Genomic DNA, 12227 nt, shown 5'->3' on the forward strand with positions numbered 1-12227 from the left:
GAGATGACTGGTTTCCTATCAGACCTGGTGAGTACATGGTGGGGCACTGACATCTGAGATATTTTTGTATGCTATCAGTGCATGAAAGAAAACAAAATCACTATCTCTATCAAAACAACAAGGCTCCTATTTGCAAAAAGTACTTTGGAAGTGATTCTACACACTTTTTCAGGGTATTGCAGATATTTGCACTTCACCCTGTCTTCCATCTTCGTCAGAGCTTACCTGCAAAATCCTTGAACAAGTGAGATGTTTCTGGAGAATGAGACACACAATTAAGGAGCAGCCTGATGCAGCTACAAGCTTAAGATTTTCTTCTACTTCTGCAGGTACAATACCAGGGACTCTTCCGAATGGTCGTTGTCCTGGGGATAGGTGGAACATTCCAAATTGGCTTTCAAATTTCTACAATCACCTACGTGAATCAGGTAGGTAAAAGCTCACATAGACTGGTAAATGGCATCACCAAGCCCACATCCCTTTCTTGGCATGCTCCTCTCTGATAGTTAGCAAGGATTTAATTACTATATTCTCCTCTTATGATTAATTCCCATTACTATGCTACTGTGTAAAGTAGAACGTGTCAAACTGTTGAAAACGGAAGAAAATAGAGAGATCTGCAACTTGTTGTTAATAGAACTGTTCCTCAAAAAAAGCACTGACAGGTGTGCTGCAAGTTTACAGGGAGACGGATGTCCCATGTGGCTACTCCAGTGATTCCATATGACACTCTCAGAGCTTACCCATCTTCACATAGGGAAGTCAAACAGAACAAGTCAAGTGAACTGTGCTCTAACTGCTTCTCTCCACTGACCACAGGTAAAACTTCCATTTGAGACACTGGAACTTAAGGGAAGACATTATCATTCAGTAGAAATCACCTTATGGCAGAAGTGTTACTTTCAGGCTTCAGAGCACAGAGTTCTAAGTCAGAAAGGATTTAGAAACTGCAGTGATCAGGTGCAGTTCCTCATTAAGGTCTGTGTCTTAGCACCTCAAATTTCAAGAACAACCAAGCAACCTAGAAACAGGGAATACTCTATTACTCCATGCCTATTGGCTAATGCAAACTTTAGAGTCTATATGAAATAGAAACTTTATCTAAAGCAACAAAGTTATGTTATAAAAGTAATAAAATACATGCCGTGGAGCCAAAGTTATTGTTAATGATCCTTTTTTCTCTGTCTCAGCATGTTAAAGCTTTCATTAATGAAACTTGGCTGGAGCGATATGGCTACCCCATCCATCAGGATAACCTCTTGTTCCTGTGGTCTCTCATCGTGTCTATCCTTGGTATAGGAGGTCTCTTGGGTGCTTCAGGAAGTAGATACCTGACTGTCAAGTATGGCAAGTATGTATGTTTAATGACAATTTATCAACTGAATATTAATTCAAGGAAATTACTGCTGAGGTTTTTAAAGTTTTTAAATGTGAGACTGATTTAAAGGTACAGTAACAGCTGTACACAGCCAGCTTGGCAGTGATGCCAAGTTGCTGCTTCTTGCCTGTATCCTGTGGCACTGACTAACCAATTATGTTTCCAGCCTGCCACATGAGATGCAGTTACTGAGGCAGGGTTCAAGTAGAAAGGTAGCTCCCAGCTGAAGGCAGAGGGCTTTCTTGGAGATGCTACTCACAGTACAGCAGCGTTGAGATGCTCCTAGGTGCTACATCAATGCCACATTGCTCCCCTTCTCTATTTCACTCTCCCTGGTTTGCTGGGAAGTGAACATGTGATCCAGAAGGGACACAGTACAGGCTGCAGGTCCTGTCCCAGAAGTCACAGTGCCCACACATGCCTTCCAGGGAATTTGGAAGTAACCATTTTTCCAGTGCCTTTCTCTGCCAACTGTATAATAGACATCCTTGGCTATAGTGAATTCTCCCTGTTCAGATCCTGAGCTAGCTGGATGACAATATAATTCTGTGTAAGAGGGGCACAGTGTCCAAAGCCAATAGTGTAGAAGGACCTAAATTGTATGGGACCATATTTGCATAACTTGAGAAAGTTACCAAGATGATTTCACCCTGTGCCCCTGTATTGCAGGAACTTAAATGCCATTTCTCTCCTGATCTACAAAAATGTTTTATTTGCTTGCATTTATAGAAAAAAATGTCTCCTGTGCAACAATCTATTAATGATAACTGCAGCATCTATCATGGGCTGCAGCAAAATGTCCAAGTCCTTCGAGATGATTCTCATTGGACGCTTCCTATGTGGTGTAAGTGTAGGTAAGTGATTTCTCCCACAGGTTAAATATTACATCCTTATTCAAGATAGATAACCTTTCACTAAGAGAAAAAAAAAATCTTAAAGTCCATGATCCTTTGTCTGAAGATATTTTACATCAACTAACTATAAGGAGTACAGTTATAAATAATTCTGCAGATACCAAATGAAATTCAGCTTTGCCAAGTGCATAAATATTCAGAGCTGTCATAAATGTTCTGATACAATTGAAAACTTTTCTAGTGGAGAAATAGATATAGTATTACTTTAATTTTGCCGGACAGTATTCAGAATTATATGGAATATAGTTTAAATCTAGTGCTCTCATTTGGCTTCAGAGAAACAGACCATTCAAAGTCATGGCCGTTTCATTTTGACTCTGAACATATTTCAGGAATGTTCTGCCAGGGTGTTCAACCAGCTTCAAAGCAGTAAGTCCTTGGGGTTAGTGAAAGGAGCTGGACACAATCCAGTAAAACCACTGTCTGCAGGCAGTTCATGTGCAGAGAAAATAACCTGTGTTAGTGTCAGTATATCTTGTTTCCTACACAAAATGTTGTTTTTCCATTTAGTTTTGGATATTCACAAGGATGCCTTCTTTTTTTTAAACTTACTTCATTAGAAATTAATGTCTATTTTTCAAATAACCAAGTTCTGTAAATTACTGACATACAGATGTACTGAAGAACAACATTATTTCAAGAACTGCTCACCCATGGTCACCCTGCTATGATCTAGAACCCATATCTTGTCTTATGTAAAGACCTAATTTTTGCTAAGGAGACTGCATATCTCCACCATTTTGCCAACACATAAAGACAGGAGCAGAAAATGTTTTCAAACCAGATTAGAGGGACTGTGACTATCATATAAAGAAAATACTCTTGTTCCCAGACTGGATTTCAGAATTTCTGAGCCATTAAGTACTTCATTGATAGCTGTAAATACCAACTCTGCTTCAAACCATCAAAATTATTGCTGTACATTGAAAAGAAATACTTGCATCTTCTCTCAAGTCATGTACAAACCAACATTGAATCACCATACTTTAACTCACAGATCCATAGATCTACCGTAGCAGCTCTTCTATAATATCATTTCAAACATGGCTGAGATTATGTACATTAACTACAAGCAAATTAAACACTACTTCTTGCTGTTTAGTTACTCAGCTTTTGCATATTCTCCTTTAAAATGTACTAAGACTCAAAAGAGACACCATGATGAGGCAACACACCACAGGAGTACAGTTCTTAAGGTCAGGAAACTGCACTGTTCAAAGAGGACAGGAACCACTTCTGTAGAAAGAGTTAGAAAGCCTAATACTTAAAAATCTCATGCCCAGGGTGAGGTATGAGAAACAATTTGGTGCATGAGGCAGCTATATTCTGTGCTGCTTAGTTATTTACATTCAATTTTATTTCCCATGGTTATGAATGTCTTCTTCTTCTCTCCCATAATTTCCTCTTCACCTCAAGGCTTTTCTACTCCTCTGCATCATCAGTATGTTGGGGAAATTTCCCCTAGGAAGCTACGTGGATTTGCAAACTCTACTGCCTCTTTCTTTTGGTCACTGGGAAAAGCCGTAGGGCAAATTGCAGGACAAAGGTATAGTACAACTGATTTGCAACCCAGTTCATATCTGGATCCCTCTATCTTTTGCTGCTTCTGCTTTTCCATCAATTTCTTTCTCTTCTCAAAAACCAATGTAATGAATTTTTATTCTACACACGTTTGTTTTATTCCTGCCAGGGAGCTGCTGGGCAGCCAGTCCCGGTGGCCCATGCTGATGGCCTCCTGTGGAATTCCTGCACTGGTCCAGCTGTTCACTCTGCCCTTCTTCCCTGAATCCCCACCATATCTCCTCATGCATAAAGGAGACCAGGAAGGCTGCAAGAAAGGTAACTGAATGCTCTGTGTTCCTGTTCCTTATTTGGCTTTCAGTTGGTTTGTGAGTTTTCTCTCCCAGTGCAGAAAAAAGTTTCTCTCTGCTCATTTCTGAGATAACTCTGAATACCCACTAAGTACATTTTTGTTGTAGTCCTCATATAGAATACAAAACTACTCCTGTATTACAAAATCTTTGATACTAAGCTGTTATGCTGTGAGCAGTATAAATGATAAATGTTAAATGATAAATGACAAATGATAAATGACAAATGGCAGTTTGCACTGCAGGGCTCCACAAGGCACCACTCAACTCTATGTTGTTGGCTGTGTACCAAGCTTGTACCCTGAGAGAACGAGGAAGGGATTAATGTGGACCCATGAGCAGGGAGGAAGTCATTGTGCTCCTCACTATGCCCCTCTCTCTGAATAAGCCCCTCTATGAAAGAGGGGACAGGGCTCTGAAATACACCATAGGACATCTTGGCCTCACACTGCAGACACAGCCCACTCAAACTCCTCAGTCACTGAACAAAAGAGACAAATTAACATGGCAGGTCTCACTCTCCTTCTCCTCTACAGCCATAAGGCAGCTTTGGGGTGAAGGCCATCACCAAGCAGAGATTGATGACATCATGAAAGAGAAGGCAACAATGAAAAACATCAAGATCTTGAGTGTCCTGGAGCTAATGAAAGAACCAGCTATCCGCTGGCAGCTGTACATGATAATTATTCTGACCACCTCAGTTCAGCTGTGTGGCATCAATGCAGTTGAGTGCATTTTCCCCTTAAAGTCTCAAAACATTTACAGCAGCCTTAAAGAAGACATCATGGCTCTCAAGATCTCCCCTCATTTTTCCCAGGTTTCCCAGGCCACTATTTGCTATCTGCCAACCCTTCTACACAGCAGCAGCTTGGCCAGGCTCTCCATATGACATCTTCTTGCCCAGTTCTTGGTCATTGCTGGAGTTACCATCCTCTGAATTTAGGATTATCTATCAGCCATTTTTGGCAGCTGCTATGAGGCCCCAGAATCTGTTCCTACAACAAGCCCACTCTCTCTTGGCAAAATCTACAGCACTGTCTTATGTTACTGCTCCCATGTGTCAGCATTCTAAGGAGGACACTTGTGATGGGATGGCAATATGCTCACTCTACCTTTAGCTATTAAAGCATGCTCACGGTTCTGGCAGCTTCTGCAGTCCTCCCTGTCTTCTTCAGATCAGAATTTTTCTGAGATCATTTTGAAGCCACAGCTTTGCAATTTTCTGCATGATTCTTCCATGTCTAACTTCACGCTGCAGCAACATCTGTGAAGGAAACACACAGTTGAGTCTAACACAGTTCAAATTGAAATCTGTATCATCTTAGCAAATCACCAAATAGAGCAGAGATACTTTAAAAGAAAAGATGTCTGTTTTACTTCCTCATGATTTCATAACCCACGCTCTTCTTTCTTGAGAAGGAAGAATATATCCTACAACATTGTTCTTGGATGGGCTCCATAAGTGACAATATAACTGGCTGTTTATGAAAGCACCCAAATGAGGTCTGTGCAAACCTAATTACAGCAGCTGGAGATTTGTTTATCACAGAACTTTATCTTTCATCAAATTAATTAATTTGATAATGTTTTACAATGTTTTTGTCTGCCAATAAAGTGAATACTACCAGAAACAGTGCACAACTCTTACTCAAAAGCTGAGCTGCATGATCCTTGGCTGCCAGCTACTATCCAGGTCAGTGTCACACACAGACATGGGTAAGAAATGATATTCTTTCTTCTCTTACTGTTCTGTGTTTGTTGTTTTTTTTTTCCTCTAGATTTATTTTTATACTTTTGAAGTCCTCCAGGCAGCTGGCTTTGAGGAAAGAATGGTCTACTATATGACCCTCTCTATCGGACTTGCAGAACTCTTAGCCACTGTAGTCTGTGTAAGTCAAATCATGTTACTATGGGAATGCATCACTGTTTGCTTTTCTGGCACTGACCGGCTGTGATTTCTGTCCCTCAGAGCTCCATCATTGAGCGACTGGGCAGGAAAACACTCATAAGAGGAGGCTACTTCATCATGGGTTCACTGCTAGCTGCAATCACAGTGACCCTCTCCCTACAGGTTAGGAAACTCTTCTCCTGGTAGTTCTCTTTCCATTATCTATTCTGTTCTATTTGTACCTCTGCTAGTGGGTGGAAACATGTTTCTGAGAAAGGAAAGTGAAGCTCAGAAGTTCTCAAATAGCCCTCTGCATATAGGATTAATCTTTCTCTCAGCAAATACTGTCTGCACTCCTGCCTCCCTTTAAGCAAGACTATAGCAAGGAGTGCACAAAGCACGGAGAAGATAGCCTTGATTCCTGATATCATCAGGCTGCAAAGATTGAACACTGGTCAGCACAGATCAGAATGCAGTCATAGGAAAATTGTCCTTTCTAATTATGAATTTCTTAATAAGTAAGTAACAAAAAAACAGACGCTTTGAAGTTCAGCTTTGCTGCAGATTTCCCTGGGAATGCACGTATTGGTTCATGGATTGCAGAGCATTTCAATTCTTTATTACCATGTCAGTGATGTAACTTCAGAAACAGTTCTCTTGGGTTACCAGTATTCATCTAAGAGCTGTTCAATAGATACTACTGCAAAATTAACATTGAAGCAAGGTGGCAGCAGACTTCCATTTCTGTTTCAATCATGAAGGGTCTCAGACACAGGAGAGATCTTCTCCTAAAGCATTGTGTCCTATATCTTCTTGACTAAGATCTAGGAAAGCTCCTTTTCAGTAGAAACTGTTCTAGCTATTACCCTGTCAAAAGCAAAGAAAGATAGAACTTGGCCTTCCCATATCTCTGAGGGTTAGGGGGAGCACTGTGGGATCAAGGAGAAAGGAGGACATGGTGGAAAAGTACTAGTCAGACATCCTTTAATTGAAGGCATCTCAGTTTGACAGCTGCTCTGCATCAGCAAACTTGATTCTGTGCACACCTAACGAAAATTTCAGGGCTCTGTCCATAGGAAGAAGGATTCACATTTCTCTTCCAGTTTTCACACACCATATGTTTTTTATTGAAGTGACAGTGTCGGAAAACTTTTCTAACCTACAGTTATTCACAGATTTCACTCATAAATTGTTTTTTTCTTTGTTTTGTCGTGTTTTCCCAGGATTGGTATTTCTGGATGCCATACTGCAGCCTCTGTCTGATTATCTTATTTGTAGTTGTCTTTGGGCTTGGGCCAGGTGAGTACTTCATTCAAAAGAAGTAAAAGGATCAAGTCATGTTACCTTACAAATATGGCTGGGGAAATATTGCATTATATAGTATATAGATTTCACAAAGGTGAGTTCATTTAACCTAACCTGGTAGTCACATAAGCATTGTGGGTCCAGTCGGTGGCCAGAAACTGCAATGCCACCAGGTCTGAGTTTTTATAACGAGAGACTGATGAAAGGAGAGAGCAAGAAGTATTCACCAAAAAATCACAGAGAAACAGAATGAAAGCAGATTTTTTAGAAATAATTAAAAAAAAAAAAAGTGAGAAAAAGAAAAGCAAGGATACTTTTAAATTCATTGTCGTATACTCTCATATCCCACATAAACAGCAGCATAGAAGACCAACTTTGGATTAACTCTTTTCCTACCTTATACTACTAACTCCTTGTGAACTTATAAAGCTTATTTATTTTTAAAATATTTGCCTTCTCACACGGTAGGTGAAATTATTTTCCTAACTCAAAGCCAGTCAAAGTTCTGTGACATCAAGACCATAACTGAAATGCCCAGGAAGTGAATCTGGAAAGACTGCTCATCACTGATCTAACAATATCATATTGGGAATTCTTGCTTGTAGTAATAATTGGTATTTCACTCCTATGCAGCTTTTTTCATGAGACGATGTCAGATTTTTTGAAATGCCAACCACTCAATTCTTAAATCTCTCCAATAAAATTTGTTTGAAGAAATTAATATTTAAATAAAGTGATGTCTAACAGTTTATAAGATGCCACAAACACTTTCTTTTCTAAAAGAAAAGAGTCTCTTGAATGCCAGCCAACAACAGTAGCATCTTTTTGAAGATCCAATCTTCAAATCAAACACACTGAGAAGTAATTCTTACTCCTCTTCCTTTTTAGGTGGTGCCACAGTTTCCATGAGGGTTGAAATTTTCAAGCTGTCCTGTAGATCACCTGCCTTTGTGATCAGTTCAGTTTTCAACTGGCTGGGTGTCTTTGTGATTGGAACAACCTTCCCATTCATTGTGGTGAGTGACTTACTCCAGGGCACTCCCCAGGCGTGCCATGCTCCAGAGCTGGCCATGGGAGTTGGAAGAAGAGCAGCAGGAGACGTCCCAAGAATGTGACAAACAAAAAGATATGCTCATCTTGCTCTCTTTCTCACTCTGCTCTTCCCTGCAGGAAGGACTCAAGCACTTCTGTTTCCTCATCTTTATTGGGGTACTTTTCTCTTCAGCAACATTTTTCCACCTGTTCCTTCCAGAAACAAAAGGGAAGTCAATTGTGGAAATAACAGAAGAGTTTGATAAGCTAAACTTCAGAAAGAAGCGTGTTCCAGCAACTCCAAACCATGTTATGGAGGAGGGTTACACCTTCTGCACCAGGCTGTGACTGGCTGGTATGGAGGTAGCAAGCATTCTTAAAAGGAAGAAAGAAAAACATTTGTTGTTTTCTGGTTGGCATGTTGGTCAAATGGGCTATCAGCTTTCATTATCCATCACCTACGAGGCTTTTCTTTTGCCAAAACAGCACGGTTCTAAAGCACTCCACTCTGAGCAACTTAGAAAAGAGATGATGGCTTACATTAGTGGAATAGACTTGTCTAACTCATGCATATCTTGGCTCAACTTGCTGATGTGTAAATCTCTTCTATAATAGAGCAATTAATACACACTGAAACTGCATGTAGAATTTCTAAACATTCTGCTGACCACACAGAAAAGGAATGCTTGTGGTCCCTTCTCTCTCTATGATTCATGAGTTTGTATTTACAACCCTGAAATAGCAATAGTAAAGTTCTTGGCTTGCTATCTCTGGCTAGATTTCAATTCACAACAGATTAAAGAAAAAGAAATAACAGAATAGGACAGAAAGTCTTTGTTTCTTTAGACTGAACAACCACATCTTTCCAGATTCCTGTACTTAATGCCACAATTTCCTTCTGTTATCAGACTTTCATTCCAGTTTGTCAAAATTCAGAGCTTTTGGATTTTAAACTTTCGATATCAGCAGCTCTCCTTGCTGAGAATTGCATTGAATTATTTTATTTAAAATAAAAAAAGAAAGAAAATCAATCATTTGATTCTAAGATCAGATTTATTTATGAAATGAATAAAGAATGAGTAAAAAATTCCTATATAGCTTTACTTGTTTCAGTGGCAATACAGCTAATGAAGTCACAGATGGAAACACGTAGCCAGAAAACAGAAGCATAGGGAGTCCTTTCAGATACTCAGTGCTATCACCCCATCAGCATCATCACCTTAAGCCTGTTGCTACCCCTCCAGGATCAGAGTGCCCACAATTACCTTGAGGGCAGTGAAACACATAACAATATGCAGTGGAGTGCAATATACAAAGTAAAATCTAAACACTAGATGTATATAGTAAAATAAATGTTCCTTTTTATCTCTGATACTGCTTTGACTGGTGTATCTACTTCAATTCCAATGTGGCTATTCAAAATATGAATTCTGTTGTTCATCTTAACTGCTGCTTACTTTTATTGGAAACATTACACATAATAAAAATGGCAGATGAACTTATAATAATACTCCTGGCCTCCACAAGTGTTTCTTTCCAAACAATAAGACGTTCCTCAGGAACAGCTGACTAGAAAAAAACTACTGGTGTGCAGATCCTTCCATGACTGGGATTTTTTGTTGCTTCTTTTGTATTGAAGAACACTTAGGACCTCTCACTAAAAGATAATCTGTGAAACATGGAGAGTCTCTAGAGTCAGAAAAGCTCAAAAATTTTGCAGTGTTCTGTATATGTGTATATATAAACCCAGGCTGGATGGGGCTGTGAGCGGCCTGGTCTACTGGGAGGTGTTCCTGCCTATAGCAATGGGGTTGGAACTAGATGATCTTAAGGGTCCTTTCCAACCAAACTATTCTAAGATTCTGTGATTCTATGTATAACAACATAAATAGAAACTAATAGTCATTTGGAGACAAATCTTTCCTTGTAGAAATCTCAACTTTTGGTAAAACAGAATTATCTTTTCCTAACCCGTCAGTCTGAGCACATACTTCAATGCAACAATGCCCCAAATCTTTGGAAACATAAGCAGAATGTCACCGTGTAGCACTGCTGGATTGACTTTGCAGTGAGCCATTCCTCTGATCTGTTATTCATTAGATGTTATTAGGAAAGTCTTCTCCATATGATCCTTAACAGGAAGTGAGCGGATGCCCTATGGAACATTAATGTGACAACGAAGTGGAACAGCTATTTGGAGCACAGGTCAACCTTTGCCTGTGCTCAGTGGAGCGAGCTGCATTCTGGCAACAGTCTGGTCAAGGGATGAAAAAGCAAAAATGTATAGTTCAAATATAAAGCTGGAGCATCTGCAATAATTCATAGCATATAACACGTTGGGTAGGTATACTGGCACTTCTGCTCACCTGTTTAAGCCTTAGCAATCCAATGTTTCCTCAATGCTTTGGGGTCAGAATGAATAAAAGTTGCCAAAAGCCTCCTAAACATACCTTATCTGAAACAGAATGGCTGCAGGATATTGATGATACTTCAAAGTACTGTGGAAGTCCAGCCCAGAGAGCCAGGGGTGCCAAAGAGGTGAACCACTCAGAAGCATCAGGAGCAGCACATGTATGCATTCAGAGACATGAGCTGATATGTAAGGATTGTCTCAAATACTGACTCTGAGGCAGATACAAAAACTTTCAAACTAGATCAGAGAAGTGCTGTTACACAGACACTGAAAACAGACCAGGGCTAGTTAGACTTTATTTGAGAAGGGTTGGGACAGCTTGGTATATGTATGTCTTGCATGACTGTAACACTGCATTTTCCTCAGTGCCATCTAAGCAAGGCAGATACTAGCAGCTAGCATAGCATTTCTTTCCTTTGGCAGATGCATGGTATGTCATTCCAACTTTGCATGACTTTCTAGAAAAATAAATTAATTCCTAGCATCAAAGGGATGGTCTCACCTGTTTTCTAACAACAGCTTCACCGCTGGAGACCTAATCAGAAAACAAAACAAAACACCATGTATTCTCAACTTATATCAAAAGACAATTTCATTATGAGAATAACATAAAGTTGAGGAAAATGGCCAGGTGGCACTACATCTCAGATGTCAGCTGGAGAATTTGTGAATATTCTTTGCAGGTGACATATTTTCTAGTGTGACTATTTGCATACGATAATTTCTTTCTGATTTCTTCATCTTCGTTAACCGAGGTATAAAATGTAAATGATATCTAAGCCATTTACCAGCTTAACACGTATAAAACCATTTTAGCCATGAAATAAACGAAATTAAAGACTGAAAACATTCTGTCTGCTGTAAGAGACAACACTCCAGCTCTGAAGGTTACTGGCCTGATGTTGAATCTTCTTTTCCCAGCAAAGAAAAATCCAGTACTCCTAACTATTCAACTGCTTGAGCCCAATGTGCCACTGTAGAATGGTTAGGCTCTTTCCAAAAGTTCTGTAGATCACTATCTAAGCCCTATTTAAAATTCCCAACAGATAACACTGCCTCTAAGTTTCTTAGTTTCTACTGAGAACTAACCAAGTTATGGCTATTGCAGTTCTTTTTAAAATCGATGTCTCTGTTACCTATTGCCCAGGGACAACAGAGAGTTCATAATGTATACAGGTTCCTGGCGAGTGAGACCGTCTTGGTTACTTGAGCTAGACATAACCATTGGTTGAAATATTTAATCCAACAATTCTAAACTTTGTACAACAGTTGAAATAAGTGTAATTAACTCAAAAAACTTCTAACTAAACTTTAACTTCAGTAACATGGGACTAGTTCACTGACGCTGCTATTGTGCAATGTGAGCTTTCGGTCCCTTTGGCAGGGACCAGTCAGTAAGCAACAGGAATCAGCTCTTTCATCGGAG

General features: G+C 39.7%; 1 protein-coding gene across 1 annotated transcript; it reads left to right on the plus strand.

Annotated features, from left to right (window-relative positions):
• Positions 1-3: 3 nt before the first annotated feature.
• On the plus strand, positions 4-9760 carry LOC104913561 (solute carrier family 2, facilitated glucose transporter member 11-like). The gene is made up of 12 exons (XM_010720325.4): positions 4-27; positions 330-428; positions 1191-1351; positions 2108-2232; positions 3709-3838; positions 3983-4131; positions 4700-4887; positions 5942-6052; positions 6133-6234; positions 7275-7350; positions 8245-8372; positions 8527-9760. Exons 1-12 carry the CDS (start codon positions 4-6, stop codon positions 8734-8736), a joined length of 1503 nt encoding a protein of 500 aa, XP_010718627.1. The 3' UTR covers positions 8737-9760.
• The last annotated feature ends 2467 nt before the right edge of the window (positions 9761-12227 follow it).

This window comes from Meleagris gallopavo, chromosome 17, assembly GCF_905368555.1.
Source record: "Meleagris gallopavo chromosome 17, MGAL_WU_HG_1.1, whole genome shotgun sequence".
Lineage (NCBI taxonomy): Eukaryota > Metazoa > Chordata > Aves > Galliformes > Phasianidae > Meleagris > Meleagris gallopavo.

Bases quoted from the DNA above. Each gene is read 5' to 3' on its own strand.
- LOC104913561 (XM_010720325.4), top strand. From the start codon at position 4: ATGACTGGTTTCCTATCAGACCTG. The intron at 429-1,190 runs GTAGGTAAAAGC...TCTCTGTCTCAG, and splicing joins CAATCACCTACGTGAATCAG to CATGTTAAAGCTTTCATTAA. The intron at 6,053-6,132 runs GTAAGTCAAATC...TCTGTCCCTCAG, and splicing joins TCTTAGCCACTGTAGTCTGT to AGCTCCATCATTGAGCGACT.